The 27,011-nt window shown below is 45.8% G+C and overlaps 1 protein-coding gene across 4 annotated transcripts in view; it reads left to right on the forward strand.

The window, feature by feature from the left end:
• GORASP1 (golgi reassembly stacking protein 1) overlaps positions 1-26,724 on the forward strand; it is a 29,514-nt gene extending 2,790 nt beyond the window's left edge. Inside the window, exons 1-9 of one of the 4 annotated variants that reach the window (XM_065586730.1) lie at positions 9,039-10,880; positions 14,765-14,845; positions 17,403-17,606; positions 20,542-20,628; positions 20,796-20,926; positions 21,818-21,965; positions 22,664-22,814; positions 23,356-23,418; positions 24,499-26,724. In XM_065586730.1, coding sequence (XP_065442802.1) covers positions 17,418-17,606; positions 20,542-20,628; positions 20,796-20,926; positions 21,818-21,965; positions 22,664-22,814; positions 23,356-23,418; positions 24,499-24,761 — 1,032 coding nt within the window. In that variant the 5' untranslated portion in view covers positions 9,039-10,880; positions 14,765-14,845; positions 17,403-17,417 and the 3' untranslated portion in view covers positions 24,762-26,724. Of the gene's footprint in view, positions 1-9,038; positions 10,881-14,764; positions 14,846-17,402; positions 17,607-20,541; positions 20,629-20,795; positions 20,927-21,817; positions 21,966-22,663; positions 22,815-23,262; positions 23,419-24,498 lie in introns of those variants that run through there. The other 3 variants (XM_065586729.1, XM_005297145.5, XM_005297146.5) reach the window with 3 other exon arrangements.
• The last annotated feature ends 287 nt before the right edge of the window (positions 26,725-27,011 follow it).

The following is a 27,011-nucleotide window of genomic DNA, read 5'->3' on the forward strand; positions in this document are numbered from 1 at the left end:
CCAGGCCGCTCCGCTCCGCTCCGCTCACCGACCTGTGAGCCAGGCCGCTCCGCTCCGCTCACCGACCTGTGAGCCGCACTGCTCCGCTCCGCTCCGCTCCGCCCGTCCCTTGGGCCGCTCCCACAAGGCTCTGCTCTGCTCGCTGCTCCTCCAGCCGCTCCACTCGCCCCCGCTAAGCTAAGTTAGCTTAGCAAATATAGCTTCAGGCTCCCCCACTAGTTAACACAGCCTCAGTGATCTCAGCTCTTAAATAGCTTTAGCTCTTTTGTGATTTCAGCTCTCAGTGATTTCAGCTAGTAGTAGGGGAGCCCCAGTGCTGGTGCACTATCGGCCCAGAGTGAATTCAGCTCGGCAGTCCGTAACTAGACTCCTAAGGGAATCAAAGTTAGCTCTGACATTCAACAGTGGAGAGAGGAGGAGGTGCAATTGGTGTTTCAGGCCCACAAAAGGGACCCACACCACCAGGTACCAATACCTGCCCCCAACCTCTCTCAATTCACTGGGTTTTGTAACCCATGCCCCTTGACAAGCAAATGCTACTTAGGTAATGGTGAATGACTCACTCAGTCCTTCTGTCATACACCAGTTCCACTGGCCTTGATTCACAGAATCAGGGTAACAAAACTTTATTCTTCCTGCCCCAATAACAGAGAAACTGGGGATCCCACACCAGCCAAAGTAACCACTTTGAGTTGCTGTTGTTTCCTGCCAGGCGAGTGGGTGTGCCTATGCAAACAAGATCAGCCCCTGGAGTTCTTTTCCACACTCGCCATAATTCACCACCAGATGTCAGGGTAGAGCTCATCCTGACTCTGCTTACATCCTCCCCCCAGCCGAAAATTTGTCGTCCCGACAAATCGCACTCCCTATTATAACAACTCACTGGTTCCCTCCAAAGGGCCTCAGATAGCCCACTTTAGCTTCCACAAGCCTGTGTGCTAAACATATTGGTTCCTCACTAGTTACCCCAGGTGCATCATAAGTCAACCGTTTTACTGGTCTTATTACCCTGTCTCGTCTATTGAGAATCTCTGTTGCCGTGGTGCGCGGGACAGCCTCTTGAACGATGGATGGAGAGGTTTCCTTTGAGGGTCCCTCGGCTACTGGCATAGGTCCCTGCATTTCTAGTTCTAACAGTGGAGGGTCCAAGGTGCCCAGGACATCCTCCACCTGTATGTCTCCACTGTCCAATAACCTGGGTGTGTCATCACATGGGGGTCCCACCAGTCGCTCAGGGGTGTCAGGAATGGGCCTAAATACTTCTGCCATGGGGTTTAGGGCGGAAGAAGAAGAGCTCTCTTTTGATTCAGCCGATCGAGACTGAAATCTTGTCTCCATCCCAGGATACACCATGGTTGTGTCTTCCTCCTCAGACTCACTCTCGGATGTGCTGCATGGGGGTAGGTTAGCTGCAGGGGGCTGGCTGTCCACGTTGGAGGGCGGCTTTGGTCCAGCACCTTCATTCTGCCCAGTTGCCCTGTTGTGGCCCATCTCATACGGGGTGCCTACCAATTCCCCCACAGGGAGCAAAAGGTTTCTATGCACTGTCTTTGTCTGCCCTGGACCCTCTTCAGGTTTGATCTTGTAGACCGGCAGGTCTCCTAGCTTTTCCATCACCAAGTAAGGTATTGCCTTCCATCTGTCGGCTATCTTGTGTTTGCCAGCAATACCCAAATTTCGCAGCAGAACTCTGTCCCCCGGCTGGAGTTCTTGCAGACGTACCCTAGCATCATATCGATGTTTGTTGCGGTCTGCGTTCTTCCGAGCTGCAGATGTAGCTAAGTGATAAGCATCCCGCAGCTTTTCTCTCAGTCGGGATACATATTGCTGATGAGTTTCATAGCTATCTCCATCCTCTGATACACCAAAGCACAGGTCTATGGGTAATCTTGGTTCTCGTCCAAACATTAAGAGATATGGGGTGACTCCTGTAGCATCATTCTTTGTGGCATTGTAGGCGTGCACCAGATATGCAACATGTTGGCTCCAGGTTGCTTTCTGCTCTGGTCGCAAAGTCCCCAACATATCTAATAGGGTTCGGTTGAACCTCTCTGGCTGAGGATCACCTTGCGGGTGATAAGGCGTTGTTCTAGACTTCTTAATTCCCGCTATCCTCAGCACCTCCTTCAGAAGATGACTCTCAAAGTCCCGCCCCTGATCCGAGTGTATCCGGGCTGGAAATCCATAAACTGAGAAATATTTCTCCCACAGTACTCGAGCAACAGTGGTGGCCCTCTGATCACGCGTGGGATATGCCTGCGCATATCGTGTATAATGGTCAGTCACTACTAGAATGTTCCCAATATTCCTCTTGTCTACTTCTAAAGACAAGAAATCGATGCATACCAGTTCCAAAGGTTTGGTGCTGGTGATGTTCTTGAGATATGCAGCCCTCGTGGGCAGAGTTTTCCTTTGAACACATCGAGCGCAAGTCTCACATTTCCTACGAACATCTTCAGCCATCCGGGGCCAATAGAATCTACTACGAAGAAGTTCCAGGGTCCTCTCCATCCCTAAATGTCCAAAGTCATCATGCAGGGCCCTCATGGCCAGGGCTCTGTACTCTTTTGGCAGCACCAGTTGTGCTCGTTGCTTTTGTAAAGGGTCGATGGTCATTCGATGTAACACTCCCTGGATCAGTTTTAGTTTGGTCCATTCTCTCAATAGTAGTTTACCCTCCGGGTTAGGAGGGACAACCGCAGCTGGGCTTCGCCCCTCCCTTTTGGCAAGTAGTGTATCACGAATGTCAACATCTTGCAGCTGGGCTTCTTGCCAGTCAGCCGCATTGAGCACGGGCAAGGGAGATTGGTCCAATGCAATATAGTTCACAGAAGCAGAAGGCACGCAGTCAGGGGGCAGGCCCAAAGCTTCAGCAACACATCCATGAAGACTCTCATGGGCCTCTGGCTCTCGGCGACTCACACTGCAAATAGCCCTCACTCCATCCATGGGTATCATAGCCACTTCAGGTGCCTGCGGTCGCCGGGACAATGCATCTGCATCTACATTGCTTCTCCCTGATCGGTATTGAATGCTGAACTCATAGCTAGCCAAGGCGGCCACCCATCTCTGTCCTGTAGCATCCAACTTAGCACTCGTTAACACGTAAGTCAATGGGTTGTTGTCTGTCCACACCTGGAACTGAGCACCATACAAGTAGTCTCGAAATTTCTCAGTGATGGCCCATTTCAAGGCCAAGAACTCCAGCTTGTGGATGGGATAGCGAGTTTCACTGTCAGACAGTCCTCGGCTGGCAAAGGCTACGGGTTTATGTTTGCCTTCCACTTCTTGGTACAGTACTGCTCCCAGACCCTCCAAACTGGCATCAGTATGTAGGATAAACGGTTTGCTTGGGTCGGCAAAGACTAGGACGGGGGCATGAGTTAGGCGACTAATGATTTCCTGAAAAGCCCTCTCACATCTCTCATCCCACCTTGGCCCAAACGGTTCGAAGGGGCCATAATGTCTCTGCACAGGAGGCTTTGGAGGCCTCCTCTTATTCTTGGTCCTAGATTTGTTCTTGTTGGACTGGTATCCCCTGGTAAGATCATTCAGGGGTTTTACAATTGTGGCGTAGTTCTTCACAAATCTGCGGTAGTAACCACTAAATCCAAGAAAGGTCTTGAGTTCTCTGTAGTTACTTGGATGTGGCCAGGTAGTGAGTGCTTCTATTTTGTCAGGATCAGTACTCACACCCTCCTGGGACACAATGTGACCCACATACTTCACTGAGGTTCGGCAGAACTGGCATTTGTCAATTGAAAGCTTCAAACCATACGCCTCCAACCTATCGAGCACTTTAAGAAGTCTTTCTTCATGCTCCTCCAAGGTTCTTCCAAACACAATCAGGTCATCCAAGTAAACTAACACTTGTAGTAAGTTCATGTCTCCCACGACTTTCTCCATGAGACGTTGAAACGTGGCAGGTGCCCCAGAAATCCCTTGGGGCATGCGTTCGAACTGGTAGAACCCTAACGGGCAGATGAAGGCTGTCTTCTCCTTATCTTCTTCTCCCAGAGGGATCTGGTAGTATCCACTCCGAAGATCCAACACAGAGAACCACTGGCTACCCAGCAAACAGTCCAAGGCATCTTGTACTCGAGGCATGGTGTATTGGTCAACTGTAGTGCGCCTGTTTAGAGTGCGGTAGTCAATACACATCCGGATTTTCCCACTCTTCTTACGAACCACCACAATGGGAGAGGCGTAGGGGCTTCGGGACTCTGTAATGATACCATTCGCGATCAGCTCTTGAAGATGATGGCGTACGTCTTCCATCTCAGAGAGAGCAATCCTCCTAGATCTCTCCCTGAAGGGTCGGGGATCTTGTAGCCTGATGTGGTGTTCCACTCCTTTGGCACATCCCACGTCCCACTCATGCAGTGAGAATACCTTGGCTCTCTCGCAAAGCTTCTTCCGCAGGCGATCCTTCCACTCCTCAGACAGTGGGGAGTCCCCAAAGTCAAACTTTGCGGGATCCATCACTGGAACTTCAGCTTCACACTGGGGTCTCACGATGGTTTCAGGCTCAAAGATGTCTGCAATCTTCTGCCCTGGTTTTACAAACACGTCACGGCGTGTTTCATTAGCAATCAATATAGCCACCTCTTCCTGGGCTTCAGCAGGTAGGGTTATGACTCCACTGAGAACCAGCACTCCTTCTGGGAGCCCTCCCTCGGTCGGCTGCTCTACCATTGCTAATGTTTTCTTACTGTCTTTTAGGCAGGTACTCACGACAATCACTTCCTTTTCTGTCATTGCAGGAACCACTAAGGGGGCCGGGCCCGCATACCTCAATGCTCCCACTGGCAAATCAGGCAGCACTTTTCTTGTGTCCTCAATTTTTCTGTAGGCTGCGGCACAGTGTGTGTGTATCACCAAGGTGTTCAGATATTGGTCCCCTGCTCGCTGTCTGCAGTAATCTGCGAGTACCTTAAAGAGGCTGGAGTTGGTCCCTATTAGCACGGACACATCAGAGGCTCCTTTAGGGTCAGGGCATATTAAAGCAGCAGTGTCCACCTCCTGTCTTACCCCCGCAATCTCTTCTGGGAATTCCAGGTGTACTATGACATACCCCTGATAGGGGTATTCATCCATGCTGAGGCCACACAGGCCAAGTCCTGTCAGGGGCCGTATAGGCAGATGCCTAAGCATCTGCTGGTAGAAAGACTGGAATATGATAGTCACTTGGGATCCTGTGTCAAGCACTGCTCTACATTCTGTCCCTTCAACCTTTATAGTTACCTCCGCTCGGGGTCCGATCAATCCTGGTGGGATTCGGGCTGCAGGGTTCTTTCCAGGGGAGCCTCCACACCCTGTAGGCCTAGGCGGCTCCCTTCCCAGGCCCTGGGGCCGTTTCCCGACTTTCCCCAGGTGGTCCTCAGCTTTTGATATACTAGCGTGGGATTCTCTGCATTCTGACACCTTGCAGCAATGTGCCCACCCTGGCCACACCGGTAGCAGAAGAAGGATTGTCTTTTCCCTTGTTGTCTCGTTGGGGCAGAGGTTCTAAATGTAGTCCTCTGAACCGTGGTAGTGGAGGGTTCCATGTACCTTGAAGTATTTGCTGAATCGATGGTATTCTCTAATTCAGCCACTTTCTGTGTCAGGACCTGCACTCGTTGGGTAAGTTCCTCTTGAGGATTCACCATCAGTGCCTTGGGCGTTCGGGTGGATGTTGTGCCAGTCGCCGGGTGTGACTGCACCTCCCAAACCTCGCCAGCTGCCTGCCTCTCTTCTTCCTCTCGGACCTCTTTTATCAGCTGAGAGTAACTCGGTGGATTGTCTTGCCGTTCTCTTAATCGGAGGTGGAGAAGGATTGGGTTCTGATATTGAATTCCTCTCACAATCTGAGCCAATCTAGTCCGGTCCATTTGCCCAACTGCCACTGCTCCCCTCATGATGGCTCTCTGCAATAGTTTCTCCAACCTCTGGATATAGGCAGAAACCTTCTCTCCCTTTTGTTGCCTGGCATTGAGGAACTTGCAATAGACATCATCTGAGCCCTCGGTTCTCCCGAAGGCATGATCAAGGGCCTCTAGGCAGTCCTTCACCTTGACTCCAGGGTTACTGAGTTTCAGGGTGCGAATCACATCTAGGGCTGGCCCCCTGAGGCACTCTACTAGTCGCCTTCTCTTTTCAGCATCAGGCACCGCCCACTCCTGCAGCATTTCAGTGGTGTGTTCCAGCCAGGGTTCAAATGCTTCCTCCCCAGGTATTGGGGTGGGACCCCCAGAAAACAACCTCAGTTTACGATAGGGGCTTGACTCAGGGTGGGGTGCCATAACCTTCTCTAATGCTTGCCCCAAAGCCTTCACCCATTCATCAGGTGAAGGAGCACTCTCCCGGTGTGGGACTCCTGGGTCAAGGCCCAACAGACCTGGCATATCAGCCAAAGTCTTTCCCTCTTTCCCCAAAAAGGCTGACATTTTCTTTAAAAACTCTACATCAGGGGCAGGGACTGGTGAGGGCTGGCTCCCAGTGGTTATTACTGTCCACTCACCATCTTCCACTGCTATCGTGCCTGGAACCTGTAGGGGTTCCACAGCCGATGGCAGCTCGCACAGTACAGCAAAAGCCCCCTCCTCCCTCACAAACATGCGCCCACGCATTTTGCACTTACTCAGGTACTCAGTGGATACCCTTAAGATAGGTTCTATTGCACCCTCATCAAACGCCTCCGGCACCCCCGTTACCAAAAGACAGTTCCTAGGGTTAATATTCATCCCCTTGCACCAGTCCTCTAGCAAGTGTAGGGCCATTATACAAACTGTAAAATTTTTTACAAATATATCAGATCAAAACAACAACAAGAAGATTTTTAGGTTTTCCCAAGTTAATGAATCACCCAAGATGTGCTTGCGAGGGGTACTGACCCAGGGATCCCGGACGAGCCCCCAAAAATGTAACCCTTCTGCCAGGCCAAGTTGATAGCAGCAAGGGCCGGGTTCAGTACATAGGGGTCCCTTCCCAACAGCGTGACACAGAACCAGCTCGAGCCCCCACCCAGTGACCTGGGAAAATCTTACACAAACCCCTAGGCGCCTCGAAGAGGCAATATTTCCCCTCTCGCAAGCACAGAGCCTCGGTGTAGCAGAAAATGTTTAATAACATGAGGTAAACGACATAGCATTAAATTGGGAAAACACCACAACTAGAGTTCATAGACCAAACCATGAGCGAAGACCCACCCCAGCAAATTGGGCCGTGTCCTCTCCCGTGGGTTCTTGAAACCAGCGACCCAAGAATCACCAAAGTCCCAAAAGTCCACCGATCCCAAAGTCTCTTGGGTCCAGCAACCCAAGAATCACAAAAGTCCCAAAAGTCCGACAACCCCCCAAAGTCTCTGTCCCTGATCAGTGCAGCCCCAGAGTTCAAAAAGGGGGGGGTGAGCAGGGTGTTAAGGGGCACCTTACGTGATCCGAGGCCAACCCGGCTGCTTCTCCGTGGGGTTCCACCGCAGCCTTAGCACGAACTGCTCCACTCCACCCGCAGTCCCACTCCTGCCGTCCCACGAACTGCTCTGGCAGCTGCTCCGCTCCGCTCCGCTCCGCTCCGCTCACCGACCTGTGAGCCGCGCCGCGCCGCTCCGCTCCGCTCACCGACCTGTGAGCCAGGCCGCTCCGCTCCGCTCCGCTCACCGACCTGTGAGCCAGGCCGCTCCGCTCCGCTCACCGACCTGTGAGCCGCACTGCTCCGCTCCGCTCCGCTCCGCCCGTCCCTTGGGCCGCTCCCACAAGGCTCTGCTCTGCTCGCTGCTCCTCCAGCCGCTCCACTCGCCCCCGCTAAGCTAAGTTAGCTTAGCAAATATAGCTTCAGGCTCCCCCACTAGTTAACACAGCCTCAGTGATCTCAGCTCTTAAATAGCTTTAGCTCTTTTGTGATTTCAGCTCTCAGTGATTTCAGCTAGTAGTAGGGGAGCCCCAGTGCTGGTGCACTATCGGCCCAGAGTGAATTCAGCTCGGCAGTCCGTAACTAGACTCCTAAGGGAATCAAAGTTAGCTCTGACATTCAACAGTGGAGAGAGGAGGAGGTGCAATTGGTGTTTCAGGCCCACAAAAGGGACCCACACCACCAGGTACCAATACCTGCCCCCAACCTCTCTCAATTCACTGGGTTTTGTAACCCATGCCCCTTGACAAGCAAATGCTACTTAGGTAATGGTGAATGACTCACTCAGTCCTTCTGTCATACACCAGTTCCACTGGCCTTGATTCACAGAATCAGGGTAACAAAACTTTATTCTTCCTGCCCCAATAACAGAGAAACTGGGGATCCCACACCAGCCAAAGTAACCACTTTGAGTTGCTGTTGTTTCCTGCCAGGCGAGTGGGTGTGCCTATGCAAACAAGATCAGCCCCTGGAGTTCTTTTCCACACTCGCCATAATTCACCACCAGATGTCAGGGTAGAGCTCATCCTGACTCTGCTTACATCATATGGAGATATACCTATCTCATAGAGCTGGAAGGGACCCCAAAAGGTCATCGAGTCCAGCCCTCTGCCTTCACTAGCAAGACCAAGTACTGATTTTGCCCCAGATCTCTAAGTGGCCACCTCAAGGATTGAACTCACAACCCTGGGTTTAGCAGGCCAATGCTCAAACCACTGAGCGCGAGACTAAATATGCTGCGATTTATATTTAACAGCAGGATGTTCTTGTGGCACAGGCAGAATTCATCACCCCGAGCTGCAGGCTGTGGTGAATGTAGCACTTGGTAAAGTGTCCCCCACACAGGGCTGGGGATGTTTAGGCCAGTGGTTTCTATCCTGCACCGGACTCAGCTGCTAGTCCTGGCTGGGCTGGGGGTGGTGAAGGAGTGTACTTCCTCTGCATGGAGGGGCCGGGTTTGGGTCAGATCACTCCTCAGAAACCTCCCCTGGCTCCGCACCCCGCCTCCTTCTTGCCCCATCACTCCTCAGGCACAGGAGGGAGAGGTCACTGTATGGGAAGCTGCTCCCCTGTCTGCCCAACCCCTGTGCATCCCGACCCCCCATTCCTAAATATACCCTTTCCCCCCCCCGCCAAGCCCCACCTCACACCTCCAGGCCTCCCGTTTCGAGCCCTACCACCCTGCACCAGGCCCCCCTGTACCCAGACCACCCCTTGATGAGCTCCAACCAGCTGCACTCAGACCCCCCCCCCCACCAAGCCCCACTTTCCCAGCACCCAGATCCCCTGCAGAGCCCAATCCCCCACACTCAGACCCCCTCCTGCTGAGCTCCAGTCACCTTCACGTTGACACCCCCTCCCCTGCAGAGTCCCATTGCCCGTGCACCTGGACCCCCCACTGAGCTGCTCACATCCAGATTGCCCCACACAGAACCCTCTCACCCCACATGTAGGTCTCCCCACACTAAGCCCCTCTACACTTGGATCCTGCTGGGCTGAGCCTGCCAGCTCACACCTGGTGTTCCTGGCGCAGAGGGATAGGGCCCTGGGGAGTTTCTGAGGCAGGCCTGGCCCTTGCACTGTGTCAGGATTGGGTACAGCTTCACCGCCGATTCCACGTCCCGGGGGTGCAGGGTGATATCCCACCTTAGTGCAACCAGTGGCCTGTGCTACCTGCCATGCTAGAGCCTCCACATTTATTTATTGACAAATAAAATTTGCAGAATTTTAAAATATTGTGTGCAGAATTTTTATTTTTTTGGTGCAGAATCCCCTCAGGAGTAAATGTACACAGTCCAGTCACCAGCACAGACTTCATGGTACAGGTGGATCTAGTGGTACAACAAAGGGAGTGAGGCAGGCCCCCTCCTTGGCCATAGCAGGCATGGCGGTGGGGTGGAGGCCTCATCCAATCCTGGTCTTTCTGATGGGAAAGGACCCAGATGGGACTTCACCCTCCCCTCCTCTCCTCTTCCACTGGAGAGGCTCAGGCTGACTGAGAACTCCCCCCAGTCCCTCGTGCTGGGCCTGGGCAGGGGGCACTCAGCAGAGGGTCAGTGCAGAGGGAACCCGGACTAGGAAGGGGAATGTGGGGGTTGAAGCTGCTGGAAGCCTGGTGTGGAGCTGAAGCCAGGTAGTGGGGGCCCCCCACACGGAGGAGGAGATGGGAACAGGATGGGCTCTGTGGGGTGGCCCCTGCTCTTCTGGGCATCCCCCAGCTCCTCCACTGCCTAGATCTTCCTCCCAGCTCCTTCTATTATCCCCCCAGCTCCTCCCTGCTGATCTGATAAATCACCCCCCTGGCCCCAAAGTTCACCAGCCGCCACTGGTCTGTGTACTGATGTGACTGCTACTAGCTGGACATACAGAACTTTAGCAAAAAGACAGGCATGTATTTTACAATGGCACCTTTTTGACCCATAAATATTGTAGTTTTGTCATTAAGTGACAGGCTGAACAGTGCATCTTGAAATGTGTAAATTTCCATTTACTCACTTCTGTGTGCATCTTGGCGTTTACTGTACTGTTAAATAGCTAGCATATGACACCAGCTGAATGGGCCTTAATTGAAAGACTCCTTATACTGTATTTAGAACTTAAACCCCTCATGGTAAAGAGCCTTGCCCACTTCAGCAGTACACAAACCCTGACATTATTGTGAAGGCTGCTAGTTCCTTTGCTGTCATGGTGGCTAAAAGTGACATACCTTGGCTAATTATTGCATATTTGTACGGCCGGGAACTACACTTAAAAAATTTTACTGGCATAATTTTGTTGCTGCTTCTTCTGGTATATGGCTACTGACAGCACGAGCAATGAATTAGATGTCAGGTAAATGATGTAGCCACTCTACCATGGCAGCATCAGCCGGAAACATCAAGCGTATCCATCCACCATCAAGATGTTAAAGATGGCGATCCATTACCAGATGGCAGCTGTTTGTTCTTGAGCTCCTCAGAAGCAGGATTGGGAGCCCCAACAGTAAAAATGTAAGTTAAACTGCCTGTGACCACAACATATCCTGTTGTAACTGAAGGATCTTTTGGTTCATGTGGGTGTTCTCAGAGGCATGAGAGAGCTGATCCACAGAGGCTCGGGGACACAACCCTGAGTTGTCTATCTGCCAACAAACGTGCCATCAATTCAAAATGTATGTTTCTTATGGCTTGCTTTTTTTAGTGACATTTATGCCAGTAAAAGCCCCGGTGTAGACTCACTTATCCAAGTTACATAAGGTGCTTTTATATCAGTACAGATTATTTTGTTATACTGAACCGGAATAAGCTTTACCTGTATAAGCACTTCTGTAATGGTATCACTGCATCTAATATGCTAGCATAATTAAAGCTGCAAAACTTTTAAGTGTAGATTAGAGCAGTGGTTCTCAAACTTTTTTTTTGCGGACCACTTGAAAATTGCTGAGGGTCTTGGCGGGCCACTTAATGATCTTTCCAAATGTTGTTTGTACCGTTAGCTAACTATTGTAAAGCCCTTTGGATAAAATAGCTATATAAAAAAAACCTTAATAATAATAAACTTTTTTGTTCTACAAATAAAAGCACACAACTCATATTTTAATATCAGTTGTCTTACCTTTCTAATGCAATGGATGTGCCCTCTCTCCCCTGCCACAGCAGCCCCTGAGCTGGGGCTGGAAAGGAGGGAGGTCTTTCCCCCCGCCATGGCAGCCCCCGAGCTGGGGCTGGGAAGGAGGGGTGTCTCTCCCCCATCACAGCAGCCACAGAGCTGAGGCTGGGAAGGAGAACCGTGTCTCCGACGCAGCCCTGGAGCTGGGGAAAGTCGCCTCTTTCTCTGGCCGCCGCAGCCCTGCGCATCCCAAATTCCCCCCACCCCCTCTTCTCACCCCACTACCCCCTCCCACCTACCCCCTATTCCCCCCAAGGCCTCACCTTACATGTGCATCTTCTCCATGGTCCAGGCACCTAATTAGTGGAGCCATGCCTGCACGGCTCCACTAATTAGGTGGGTGGCCCTTCATTCTCCTGCGTGTGGCCGCCCAGGCGTGCACCTTACAGCGAACTATCTGTGGACCACCTGAATGGAGCTCGCGTAGGATGACCAGACAGCAAGTGTGAAAAATCGGGACGGGGGTAGGGAGCAATAGGCGCCTATATAAGAAAAAGACCCCCAAATTGGGACTGTCTCTATAAAATTGGGACATCTGGTCACCCTAAGCTCACGGACCACTGGTGGTCCACGGACCACAGTTTGAGAACCTCTGGACTTGAGCTAAGTTTTACTGTAAGCAGCCTGGTGCGTTTGTTTTAGGGAGGAAATAGAGCTATCATGGTTTCACAGGCCTTAGATGTAATGTAAAGTAAGGAGGGTGGCAGTTATTTTTGTTCCAGAGGAATTGTGACCTCACAATCAACGGGGCACATGTGACTTATCTGTCTGTTTACTTTTCTGTTCACTTATAAGCAATGTTGCCATGGCAACCTTGATATGACACTGCGTTTTTACCTTAAACTAATCATACATCTAAGTGGAAACATTTTTTCAGTCCGATGTACCTATATATTCTAGGTTTTGATGCTGTGTTTAATGTCAATTTGTGCTTTTGTATCATTGTCTGAACTGCATTTTAATAAATATTCTATAGAGCTTTTGTTTTATATTATAAATCTGTTTTGTTCTCTCGCATGTACAGATGTTGAAAATCAACACCCTGTGACTTCTTTCATGCTTTAATATAGCTTACAGCGATTCATTAACTTCTTTGGGTCAGAACTGATGAGCACTTATGTGTCCATGATCATCTCTTTATCCATGTTTCTAATCTAAACCTGAATGAACATGGCAATGACTTTTTTTTACTTTTTAATTCACACAAGCTATTAATTGCAAAAAAACCCTACTGAACATCAACCTATTCTGTGAAGTGTTCAGTGACTATGTACCACTCGTTCCCCTTTGCAACGCTTCTGTATACTGTACTGTTATCCCTTAAGGGCCTGCTCTTGGTACAGTAACTCTTCACTTAACATTGTAGTTATGTTCCTGAAAAATGCGACTTTAAGCAAAACAATGTTAAGTGAATCCAGTTTCCCCATAAGAATTAATGTAAATGAGGGGGTTAGCTTCCAGGGAATTTTTTTTTTACCTGACAAAAGACTATATTATATATACACACACACACACACTATAAGTTTTAAACAAACAATTTAATACTGGTACACAGTGATGATGATTGTGAAACTTGGTTGAGGTGGAGGAGTCAGAGGGTGGGATATTTCCCAGGGAATGCCTTACTGCTAAATGATGAACTAGCAATTGACTGAGCCCTCAAGGGTTAACACTCACGTTCTACAAGGCAGCAGGAATGGAGGGAGGGGAGACAGCATCCCAGACAGAGACACATACCGTGTGTGTGTGTGTGTGTGTGTGTGTGTGTGTGTGTGTGTGTGTGAGAGAGAGAGATGCGCATTTCCCCTTTAAGTACACTGCCTTGTTAATTAGATCCGCTTGCTGAGACATCAGCTGCTGCCAGCAAGCTCCCTCCGTCCTGAGCCCTGTCTTGTGTCCCCCCCTGCTCTATGGAAGATGGGGGTAAGTAGGGCACAGGAGCAGGGGGAGGGGGACACCCTGACATTAGCCCCCTTTTCCTCCCCTCTCCCCCCGCACAGCAAGCAGGAGTCTCGGGGAGCAGCTTCAAGGCAGAGGGCAGGAGCAGCACATGGCAGAGGGGGGAGGGACAGCTGCAATTGCTAGCCTGCTGGGCAGCTGCTGCACAGGGAATTTAGGGAAGCGGGGAGCTGATTGATAGGGGGGCTGCCTGTCCACCCTCATTCCAAGCCCCCACCAGCTAGCTGCAACGTGCTGCTCTTACTGCAAGCAGTAGACAAAACAGGCGGTTGCCAAACGACATTGGAAGGGAGCATTACACAACTTTAAACAAGCATGTTCCCTAATTGATCAGCAATGTAACAACGAAACAACGTTAACCGGGATGACTTTAAGTGAGGAGTTACTGTACCTTTAGTGGCTGGAGGAGTGGCCCTTAGGTGCTGATCCTGCAACCTGCTCCATGCAGATAAACCCCTGTTGAGAACTCCCTTGCCTTCAGTGGGTCCCTGCATGGATACAGGGATCCAGTTGCAGAATCAGGGCCTTAGTTTATAAGTTTCTTAGAGCAGGGTTTCTGTCCTTTGTATGGCATGTTACCCAATTGTAAAGCACCACACAGCTAACAGTACTTAAACATATTGATGTCGGTTCTGCAGTTCTTAACATGTCGTTGTCCTAAGCACTGAGTGAGTGGAGATATCAATACTACAAAAAGGTTATTTCATTCATAGATGTTAAGACCAAAAGGAATGTAGATCATCTTGTCTGACCTGCTCAACACAGGCCAAAGAACTGGATTCATTTAGTAGTGTGTACAGCACTGTATTCAGCACTTCGTTAACCGTTTCACTGCAAACAGCAGATAGTACCAGGTACTTTCAGGAAACATTATCCAGTGCTGGAAAGTACCTGGTGTATCTTCTCATTCCCTCGGTTTAAAGAGTGCACCGTAGAAGAATGCTGGCCAGAATACACCTGTGCTTTGTCAGCTACAGTTCCATTAAACTTGTAGAAAATACAATGTCTCAGTTTCACCTGCTGAGGTTTAATTGACACCTGCTGTCTAGTAGGACTGTTCCACAGGTGGCAGATATGGATTTCATGGCTCAGACAATTGAGGAAAGGGAATTCAAATTTCTGAGAACCCTTCCAAGGACTCTTAATTGGGACATTTGGTTCAATCCTGAATGTACTTTATTCTTGAATCCGGTATTTACAGCACTGTCACGTGGTGATATTTATTACAGATTTTTCTTACTGTAATTTAAAATGTGTAATTTTGCAGGTTCAAGAAAACTCTCCAGCTCAGCAGGCCGGGTTGGAACCATTCTTTGACTTTATCATCACAATAGGACACACCAGGCTAGTAAGTGGCTTAAGACAAGTCATTTTCAATGAAGTAATGAATTGTTTTATTTTAATTTTGTGCTCTTAAGAGGTGCTGGCCTACTTGACTCTGGAAGATTGATGCTGTCTTTAGTCAGAATGGCAGCCATGCAAGCTTCCCTACACTTTCTTGCCACTGTGTCGAAACCCTGACCCAGAGGGATCAGCTGTGGGTGAAGTTATTGTTTGGTCTGAAGGCTCATTCCATCCTTGGCCTTCATGCTGAGAGTGCCAACTGATGCAAATGTGTTTGCTTTTCACAATGTGGACACAAGTCCACGGGAAGCTAGATTGAGACCATCAACCCCATTTCTTCTGAATTCATTAGTCTCTTCTTGACTAGCAAATCTAATCCAATACTGTAGCGCTGGTGTGAACATCTCTTACAGCCTGAAATGCAGGGTAAAAATATTGTAAGAAATCTATGATCACCTTGGACTTCCCACTTCCCGCCAGGCTACATATTTTATAGCTGCTTGAAACCTGATGTCAGCAATAGGGATAGAACCTAGATACTCCTGTTTCGAAAGAACAGATCTCTGTTGCTTTTTCTGACAGAGTTGTTTCCAGGTGGAGTGTAGTGACAGGTGTGAAATCTTTCTTGCCCTGGGAAGTAAATGGATGTGCTGATGCTGGAGGAGTGATCACTGTTCCTCCACTGAGCAATCCTCACTTGAGCAGAAGAGAAACCAGTGAAAATGTTTGTGTATTTTTGCTAGATTTGTGAACAGGAGAGAAACTGGGTGGTTTTGCCTGAATTATTTTGTTACGCTGTTTTTTATAGAAACCTGTTTTTTCTAGTGACTGTCAGAAGAACAACATGAGGCAAACCCAGGCCTTAGTCAAGGCCTGATCGAACTCCTGAAATCAGGGAAGCCTTTCCTTTGACTTTAATGGAACTTGGATCAGGCTATCAGATATTTCTAAAACAATGAAGAAAAATAACTTCTCAGGAGAGCCTCCTACTCTTGTTTCCCTTCCCTGTTTTATAGGACTCAGACTCCATGGTGTGCTTATTTGGTCCTTCCACCCAGGGGTCTTTATGAGATGGAGTTGTAGTTCATTGTACTATAAGCTCCATAAGTCGCTACTACTATCTGCCTCTGTAGTAAACTGTTTAACAAAGTCACTGCATTGTAACCTGAGCCTACATAAAAGTTAAAATAACATTTAAAAATCTTCCCCATGCGACATTCTAGCTGTCCCCTTGGATCCTGTGTTGCCCATCTTCTATGCCTCTTGACTCCCTGAAGACTGGAAGAGTATCCTCTGGCATTTCCTCTGGCTGTTTTTCTGGCACCAGACGAAAGTCCCAGTTTTTAGGTTGTTAGAACTCGACACTTGTTTAAACAAATGTAAACACTTGGTTAAATATGAACATGAAAATGAATCATTAACAAGTGGGAAGCTGCCATGTGGCCAGTCTCATGCAGGGAATGCAGTTCCTGTTTGAATGCCTGAGGAAAGAGGAGACTTTCAAAGCTGTTGTGGGGAGAATTCTATTTTTAAAATGAGTTTTACCATTAAAATCAACAAATAAGTTTAAATAAATCCCTCGCAATTTTGAAGATCCTTTGCTTTCTTGTATTCAGACAGAAGCTGAGTTTTTTTAGGTCTGTCTTACCTACATCAGACTGGATCTTCTATTGGAAACAGTCAGTACAATGGCTCCTTCCAGTGAGGGGCCAAGCACTGCATTAACCATGTGGAAATAGTGAAATTCTGGTAGATATTTCTAAAAACTGTTCTTAAAAATCCCATCTGTTCTTCTATAGCAGGGGTCGGCAACCTTTCAGAAGTGGTGTGTCGAGTCTTCATTTATTCACTCTAATTTAAGGTTTTGCGTGCCAGTAATACATTTTAACATTTTTAGAAGGTCTCTTTCTATAAGTCTATAATATATAACTAAACTATTGTTGTATGTAAAGTAAATAAGGTTTTAAAAATGTTTACGAAGCTTCATTTAAAATTAAATTAAAATGCAGAGCCCCCGGACCAGTGGCCAGGACCCGGGCAGTGTGAGTGCCACTAAAAATCAGCTTGCGTGCCGCCTTCAGCACGCATGCCACAGGTTGCCTACCCCTGTTCTATAGTAAACATTTAGCTGTTATAACTAGTCACTACTAATTTATTTTAAGAATTCTACTTCAAGACTTCCAAAATTGTTGCATTAGTGAGGTAAGGAAAAAGATCAAGGTCACTATATAAAATATTGCTATTTATTGTAATGTAGACACAGTTCAGAACTAGTATAATTGACCAAAATTGTTATAACAGCATTACAAAAGAAGGGGGTTGCGGGAGTAACACTGATGGATGCGAGTAGTGAATAACCTTACCCAGGATTAAAATCAGTTACACTAGTTCATGCATCCAAAGGAAGTAGTGCTGGTGGGGTTGTTATGGAGGGTAGAAGTTAGGTCCCCACCGTAGTTTGTTCTAGATATTGAAATTCTGCCTCTTCATTAATGTTTTTTGCATTCCAGATCCAGCTAGACACTGTCAGAAACAAATCTTTCCTTTCCTGTGTTTCACAGAATAAAGAAAACACCATGTTGAAAGATCTGCTGAAGGCAAATGCTGAGAAGGCAGTGAAGCTGGAGGTGTACAACATCAAATCGATGAAAGTGCGCGAGGTGGAGGTGATCCCTAGCAACATGTGGGGCGGGCAAGGGCTTCTCGGAGCCAGTGTGAGGTTCTGCACTTTCCAAGGAGCCCATGAACACGTGTGGCATGTTCTGGTGAGCAAGAGAAACATCTGTGTACTCAGGCTGTGTGCTTTAGCTTAGTAAAAATGGCTACTGGCCTGTTCTGTCACTTGTTCTTCGAGATGTGTTGTGCATGTCCTTTCCACTCCAGGTGTGCGCACACCCAGTGCACCAGTGTAGGCCAGCCCAGGTTCACTGGGCACACACATGCTTGAAGTGGAATGGATATGTGCACTCATTTGAAGAACAACTTACTTTATGAAAACAATTCAGCATATAAACTTGGTGCCTTAATGCAGCAGTTCCCAAATGTTCTTAATGTTTAAAGTACCTCATGCATATTTCTCCTTTTTGTGCATATTTATTTTAGGCTTTAATAGGCTTAACTTAAATATTTATGGACTCAGAGTAAAATAATTTTTGAATTTGGCTGGTGGAGTTCTGCTTATGGGAGTAAGAAGAGAAGGGAGTCTGGTTGGGAAAATCTAGGTGGGAAGGTTAGAGGACATGATGTTTAAAGCAGGGTGGGAATTTTTCAACTGAAACTGGAACATGCCAGCTTTAAGAGACATGGATTCAAGTCCTTGCTGTGCCTGCTTCAGAACGAAAACACACATACACACACACACACACACACACACACACACACACACACACACACACACACACACACACACACACACACACACATGCTTCTTTTCCCCAGGTGGAAAAATTTATGTCTCCATTTTGTCCTGATGCAGAAGTTTCATGAGACAGAAAAAACATTTCCTGCATGGGTCGGTGGGGAGGGAGGTTGTGTAACTTGGGCACCAGGCAGCTTCAATTCATAGAGTCATAGAAAATTAGGATTGGAAGAGACCTCAGGAGGTCATCTAGTCCAACCCTCTGCTCAAAGCAGGACCAACTCACCCTTGTTGCCAGTGTCCTTCCTGTTTCCTCTGAGCCAGGGAGTTCTGCCACTCCCACTGCATCCCCTGGCCTCTGGAGAGTCTTTCCCACAGGACTCCTCCTGCCTCAGCCCCTGGACTCACAACTCTTTTCTCTTGATTAAGGGATTCCTCAGACCTTTCATGGGTCTGTGCTGTGATTCAAGCAGGTTTCGCCAGCCCAGGCCACCAGAATCCAAGTTCTTGCTCCATTCTCTTTCACACAATGCACAATTAACCTGTGGAACTCGTTGCCATGAGATGTTGTGATGGACAAAAGTATAGCTGGGTTCAAAAAGTACTAGATAATTTTACGGAGGACAGGTCCATTAATAGCTATTAGGATGGTCAGGGATGCAACCCCAGATGACCCTAAATCTGTCTGCTAGAAGACAGGAGGGGAAGACAGGGTGGATCACTCTAACTGCCCTGTTCTGTACACTCTCCCTGAAACTCTGGTACTGGCTACTGTCAGAATGCAGGATACTGGGCTAGGTGGACCATTGGTCTGACCCAGTATAGCAATTCTTATGTTCTGATTCCATGGAGCCTCCCTTGATCCTTGGACTCACACACTTCTTCTCCTTGGTTCCAGGGCTCCTCAGCCCTCCTTCCTGGGGCTGGGCTGTAATTCAGGCTGGCTTCCCCAGCCCACCAGTCTCTGTTCTGGTTTGCACCCCAGGGAACATCTCTCCTGACTTGATACTCCCCTGTAATTCCCTCTCCAGTCTGTCTTTTTTCCTGGGAGTCACCTATCAGCTGGGTTTTATTCTTTTAAGGAGGTAGCTACCTGATTAACACCAGGTAACCTACTGCTTCATTGAATTCCTGTTTCCTTAAAGGGGCCATTCTATAGAACACAGATTGGTCAGCTCTAGGTCCCACAACCCCTTAAAGGAGACACACTGTAAGAAGGCAGTCTATCAGTTCCTACATGTACCACAGTTTAAAGAACCTTTGCCTTAAAGCTTTCTGCAGGACACTGACATAGTCAGTTTCCCTTCTCACAGAGTTATCATCGATGGAGTAAATTTCCTGAAGGCAAATCCCTGACATTGCTTTAAAGCAGTGATATCATTTCTCATTTAATTTCAGATAAAATGTGCCACTTTGATTTCTAGGGGCCTAGTGAATGCTTGTTCTGATAAATGCTAGGAGCTTCTTCACGAGCATTCTCTGGATGGGAATGTGAGTGTCGTTGTCAACCTGAAAGATGCGGTAAAATATGCTCACAACCATAGGACTATCGTTAAGAGAGTGAAGCCTCAAAACTCTGGAGAATCCACTTAGTAGCTTAGTGCTCCCGATACATGGAACATTTAATTTTCCATTCATTTTTGCATGCCAAAGCACTAACACCATTGAAGTCAGCTAAGAGAAGAACAGGAACTGTCCTAAGTATTTGCCTAAGCAAATATAATTTTTCAGCAATTTTTCAGTGAGAGAGACTTCTTTTGAGCTAGGGAACACGAATGTAGGCAGTTATTAATGTCTTAGCCCAAGATCCTCTTTCTGGAGCTGAATTTTTTTTTTTCTTGTTTGTCACTTTATTGGCAGGTAAAGAATTCCTGGCTAAGTAAATGCATTCCAATTGGATTGGTCTCTTTAGCTTGACTGAGCTTCATCAAAATAATATGGAGATAGAAGAGGACAGAAAAGCTTTATTTTTAAAGTAAATGTCAATATTGGTTTAGGGAGTAGGCCAAAAGAGTCTGGGAAGAGTCTCCAACAAAAGTTAGTTTCATCTTGTAATCTTTGACTTCTCTTGTTGAGATGTCTGTTGAGGGTTAGCGAGAGATTGCACTTGGATTAAAACAAGGATTGGGTGGTGAACTGATGAAAGTTAAGTTTGGTCTTTATGAATCTTGAGTACTCAAGAGTACAAAGAATTGTACTTAAATGCAGCATTCTCAGATATTTTTCTAATCTAAACACAAATCATTTTACCTTGCATTTTTTCCTGAGTTACATTTTTCACTCTAATTGTTGGACAGTTTATCTAGCTGTGAATGCAGGTGACCTGTATCATTCTTTTACAGGACGTAGAACCCACTTCCCCTGCAGCTCTAGCTGGTCTGCAGCCCCACACAGACTACATTGTTGGATCAGATCAGATACTTCAGGAGGTAGAGCATAGTTTTCCTTTTTTTTGATCTAACTATTGCAGTTCTTTGTGCATATGCTGTGAAGTGTGATCTTTCTCTTCATTGATAACTGCTTATATCTGCAAAGTGGGGAGCTGGGGATAAAATAACCTGTTTTAAGAGCTAACACGCTATCTTTTTGTGATCAGTCAGAGGATTTCTTCTCACTGATTGAATCCCATGAGGGGAAGCCATTGAAGCTGATGGTGTATAACACGGAAACCGATTCCTGCCGAGAGCTATTCGTAACTCCCAATGGAGCCTGGGGTGGAGAAGGAAGGTATTGATTTGTGATTAGTCTTTGCCTGATTATAGGGTTTGTTTTGTAAATAAATTCCTCTGTAAAATAACATCACCAGTTGTTATAGCTTTCCACTTTTCAGTTGTCTTATTTTCCTCAACATTCTCACATAAAATTTCTCTGCTCTGAGGTTGTAAATAATGGAGAGCAGCTGTGGAATGTGAATTTGGCATAACGTGGGTCTAATCCTGCTCCTGTTGAAGCCAATGATAAAATTTCCATTGATTTCAGTAGTTGCAGGAGTGGACCCTTTATGCCCTGCAATAGTGTCTCATTTGGAATTAATTTGGGGTTTTTCCTGCTCTCAGCTCCTGTATTTTGTAAGGATGGTGGAAATGAAGCTCTTGAGGTTTTTGAGTCACACAAGGCTAAAGCTGAACTGCAAAGTACTTCGTGGCCTCAGTATTGCAACAGTTAGGTTTGGTCTACACGACATACTTATTGGGGTATAACAGTTGTGTGAAAAATCCACATCCTGAGGGATGTAGTTATACCAACCTTAACACCCCTCTCACCCCCCGTGTAGACAGTGCTATGTCGGCGGGAGAGCATCTCCTGCTGACATAGCTACTGCCTCTCGCGGAGGTGGAGTTATTAAGCCGACAGGAGAGCTCTCTCCCGTCTGCTTAGAGTGTCTTCACCAGATGTGCTACAGCAGTGGAGCTGCATCGATGTAAATTTGTAATGTGGATCTGGCCTTAGTCATGACTACAATTCCTGCAATGCCATATTTCTTCCCATAGGTTAAGAAAATTAAATCTCTACCAGGCTTCTGCTTAGAGATTCCTAACTTAAAACACTTACAAAGTCAGCTGTAGAAAAGCACACTGTAGTCTATCAGGTTTCTTTTACTTTGCTTTTCTCATGCAGTTTAGGATGTGGTATTGGATATGGCTATTTGCACAGAATTCCAGCACAGCCTGTTATGCCAAAGAAGAAGCAAGAAGAAATCAAACCACCTTCACCTTTGCCATCGGAAGACAGATCCCCTGTGCCATCTACAAATGGCTACATAGAGGTACATAAGAAATTTGTTCATATCTGCAGGGTACCTTCTGAGGTTATTTTGGGGGTTTTATGAATGTCTAACAGGTGAGGTTCCATGAGCTAAAGGCTTGAGTAAAAGTAGGCTTGGTGAAGGCAGAGCCAAATGAGAGGTGATACTACTAGAATGGGGGATATGACAACAGAGGAGATTCCATCGAGCTGTGCCTTTTATCACTCAAGATTGCAAGCTGAGATCCTCTTAGATTCACCGTACTATGAATACTTCATGTTTCATCTGCAGTTGGTGAAGAGATTGCGAGCTTTCTTTATGTGTATAAACATAACCAGTTATCGATCTGACTGAGGCTAATGTGCTTCACATGGGTCTACCCCTGAAGACCATTCTGTCAGAAGTTTCAGCCCACTTAGCAATGCATCTTGTGTGCTACATATTATACCAGTTCTCCAGAGAATACACTGGCTTCCAGTTGGTTTCTAAACCCAATCCAAGGTGCTGATCATGATTATTTAATGCCCTTTATGGTTTTGGGGCATGTTGGAACCCATCGCTCTCCTCTTTTATCACTCAGCAGTTAGAGCTGCTGGGATGCTCAAGCTGACACCCCCTGAATTTGTTTTTGGGAACAGTGGGGCAGAGCATTCACAGTGACAGGCCTTTGTCAGATTGACCAGAGATGGTACAAACCGGAACCTTCTCTGTTATTTTAGGCTCCATTGTTGGCACCTAATTCCCAAAGGGACAGCTCTGAAGAAGTTATGAACTTGGATGAATCCACGGGTCAAGAAATGAATATGTATTCAATGGAAAACGCACTTCTCCCTCCTCCTCCTCCTCCTGTCCAGAGAGTTATGGATCCAGGTAAGCACTTCAGTTATTCCTCTTCAGTACATACAGTTACATTTGTAATTGCAGTTTAATTCTCACTTCCCCTAGCCTCCAGTCCACCATTTTTTATTTAAATCTAGAATAAGCGTGGCCTTTGATGTTCTTACTAGAAATCTGGCAGAACTTTTAACACTCAGGTGTTGATTATGGGCCTGATCCAAAATCCACTGAAATCAATGGGAGTTTCTACATTGACTTCAGGGGACTTTGGAGCAAGCCCTATATCAGAATGGTACCTTCTGTGAATTCTTTCTTGGTGCTTTAATAGCTCTATTGCTTGCAATTATTCAGGGGGGAGGAGGGAGAAGGCTGTGTACAGGAGGGGGAAAATCCACTGATTCCAGGAATCTGGGTGTCATTTTTCTTGATGGTCTAGAGTTTCATACTGTGTTTAAAGGAACATTGTTGATTCCTCCTTCAGGTTTTCTAGATGAGTCTGGTGTTTCATTTCCTGAAATTGTTGACTTAACGAAAATGCCTAACTTACCTTCCTCTGCCCCCTTCAACATGTCAGCTGCAGAATCTTTGGCAGGGACTGAAAGTTTAATACCTAACGATGGAACAACTACTTATTTTGGTGAGTTTGTTTAAAATTGTCAGCCTGTTGGCTTGATATTGGTGACCACTCAGGAGACTGTGGAGTTCATGACTGAACTACAGAGTCAAGCTTTTGGGGATGTCTTATATATTATTCTTAGGAAAACCTCCTTCTAGCTGAAAAATCATACAGAAAGCAGAGCTAAAATGAGAGGGAGATAGAATTAGGATATAAAAGACAAGGAAAATGGTAGCCAAGCATGAATGGGTTAGCTAAAGCCAGTGGATTCCAAATTTGGTAAGGCCAATGTCATAGTTTTTGTTTTTTTTTAATATCAGGAATATGGTTTGCTCTTTGAGACATTTATTTTCAGAGTGTGGTAAATGTGAGGATTCCCATTCAAGCGCTTAGGTCCTCCCAGTGCGAGAATTAACATACAGATCTTGTAAATCTGTGCTGCAAGGAGATTTTCATACGAAACAGCCCAATTTTCACAGAGCTGGAAAACTGTTGTTTTAGCAAGGCTGCTGTCTATTTATAATGAATGAAAATGTAACTAAAAATATTCAAGAGTATTTCACTTTCTATTTTAAAGGAAAAATTCTTTGTAGGAAGACACTGTTCCCTTTTTTAAAGGGGGGGGGACAGTCCAAGAATAAAGACAAGATTTTAGCTTATAAAAACAAAATTGGTCCCTTTGTAATGAGGCTGAAATGTCAAAAAAGTAAACTAAAATGTTTAATGTAGCATGTCTTCTAATCTTAAAATACTGAGATGTACCTTCTGGGGATCTGAATTTTAGAAGTACTGAGCATTCACAGCTCACTTGTCTTTAATGGGAGTTGTGGGTGCTCAGCATCTGAACACAAAAGGCTGTTCATTTCTGAAGGATGAGGATAAAGCTTTAGAAGAATCATTAAGTAATCCTTGTGTATTACCTTAGTGCCAAGGAGTTCTAGTCATAGATCAGGAACCCACTGTATTGCTGTGTATTAGAGTAGTCCGTCAGCTGCATTGCATCCAAGCTTATGCTATAGAAATACAGCCACAAAATTAGTCTCTGGTAGGTGTCTGGCAAGTTTTGGTTTGTTTGTTTAACTTACTCTTTTATTTTCTCAGAGCATGCCATGGCTTCAGTCCCTGCAGATCTAACCGCATACGCTGAGGGCTCAGTTACACAGTCACAGTTGGACCATTTAATGCCTTCACTGTCCCCTTTACCATCCTTTGCTCTTCCTAATGATATTTCTTCAAAGGCAACACTAAGAACAGATTCTGATGCTCAAGAAACTGAACTACTTGAGGGCTCACCATCCACTAACCCACTGAAACTTGACAGCGATGAAAAGACACAGGAACTGAAAGAAGCTATACAAGACTAGCACTAAAAAGGACACTTCCTTATGTCGTCAAGCTGCAGTCTGCCATATGCTGTCATGCTACATCTCGAATGTTGACTTTTTGATCTCTAGAGATAACTACAACTATTCTATTTTGTTAGCATAGGCAACGCTGTAAGAGTATACAGGTCCCATACGCAGCACTTGTTCTCTTATTATCTCTTCTTGGCATTGTTTGCTAGATGGAACTTTTATTTAAATGTTATGCAAACTCGGATTAGTCTATTGATCATGCATCTATTTGTCCTTTCAAAAATATCAGTTTTTAAAGATTGAATAATCTGCTGGAGATTAGAAAAACTCACTAATTTTTCCTCTGTTAACAAACATTATTACAATTGTTTTTAATTTGTTGATCCAAAGGCATAATTGCCTTTATGTAAAGAATAAGCTACATTTTAATGACTATATTTCCCTGGTATCTTTTACAGCATTTAAGAAAAATGCTAGTCATAATTTTGACTTTCCGGAAAACAATTTTTACATCTTGACCCAATTTTCCTGAACACACACATCACACTTTTAGATCATATAGTTTCAAAAGAAACTTTGTTTTACACAGACTTCTTAATTAACATGAAAGTAATGCAAACTTTATTTAACTTGTTTTGGAACTGACTAAGTGTTCCACTGCCTTTCATTTAGGGAGTCAATGGGAGTGAATTTACTGGTTGCCATAAAGTTATTTTTGCAGGAAATAGTATACGTTAGAAAGTGCAACATATACTGGGTGACACAGAACTGCAAGTGGCTGTGATTGGCATTCAATAGATTGTTCATTGGTCTAGATGGTGGTCTTTTACAAAGAACTTTTTTAAATGAAGAAGTTGTAAGGGAAATGTTTTTGTGGAGTTAAAAATTAACTAAGTTGATTTCTGTTTAATCAGACTATGGTTTTAAGATGAAGCACATGGTTTGCTTCTGGGATGACTAAAATTTTATTTTAAATGGACATGAATATTCTGTTAGAGGTAATGGGTTGACAGTGAATAGTCTTGGTACTGATTTTTATTAATCTATTGTGTATTTTCCCATTTCTTAATTATTTTTGATATAAATCTATGTGTAAAACACTGGAATAGAACATGTTGTGTAATAATGTGTACTGCTTTTATAGATTTTGTTTTGTTTTCAAACACTTCCTATACTTTTAAACACTTACTTTACTTCATGAATATTTGCTATTACTGTTCAGCCAATTGTCAAGCTACCACCAGGGGATCCTTCTCGTTACTTAGGTGGCAACTTCTTTGACATTTTTAAGCACAATGGAGTGGTCCTAATCCTCTTCTCAACAGATGTTGATCGGGAATAACTTCACTGTGGTCATTTATGCTGATGTAAATCCAATATAAATGAAGAGAATGAGGTCCAGTGAGGTCTAAAATGCATCCTAGTTGGAAAACAGTTTGTAGCAATGGAAAATGTTAACTGGCATTTTTCCACCATCCTACATAAGATATTCTGTATTTCATAGACTTCAGTATATGTAGGATAATGTCTTTGAGCCAGGCTGTCTTGGTCAGATGGCTTTGTCTGTTGTCCTCACATGTAGTAATCAGGAATTAGACGAGGGTTGTAGATGAAGCCACAACACAAGGAGGCAGATCCTGAGCTGGTGTAGGTTGTCATAGCCACAGTGGAGCTATGACAGCTTGCATCAGCTGAGGGTCCTCTGCAAGGTTCCTTAGATCACTGTGCAATTTCTTATTAAACTCTAGTTTGACAGGACATCTGGTATCTGTATCAACAGGACAGCCAACATATTTTTGCCCTTTATAGAGAAGAACATATCAAGCATTAAGTACAAGGGATTTGCAATTAAAATATTTGCAGTTATAGTTTGATATGCATTGCGTAATTTGCTTCACTCCATTATATTAGCAGAATACTGTATTTGCAAAATGAAAGCCCACGTTTATAAAGTAAAAATCATACAACTTAAGCTACTGGTCAATTTATTTTTCTTGTCCAGTCCTTCTGTTTTCAGAGTGTGGGGAAAGAACTAGCCACCCTTACGTAAAGGAGGATCTAGGAAGACAAGCATCATGTTCTCATTAACAGGTGTGGAGTGGAGTTATGGTTGTGTTTTTTTTTTTTTTTTTTAAGCTAATGGCAGTTCAGCTAAAGGAGTGGTGGGGATTTTAGGTCCTTCAAAAACCTAGAGCTACTGCTTGGCACCCTAGATACAGCAAGAGGTCCCTTTTTAGGAATTCCAAAACAGAACAGGAA

Source organism: Chrysemys picta, chromosome 2 (assembly GCF_011386835.1).
Source record: "Chrysemys picta bellii isolate R12L10 chromosome 2, ASM1138683v2, whole genome shotgun sequence".
Classification (NCBI taxonomy): domain Eukaryota; kingdom Metazoa; phylum Chordata; order Testudines; family Emydidae; genus Chrysemys; species Chrysemys picta.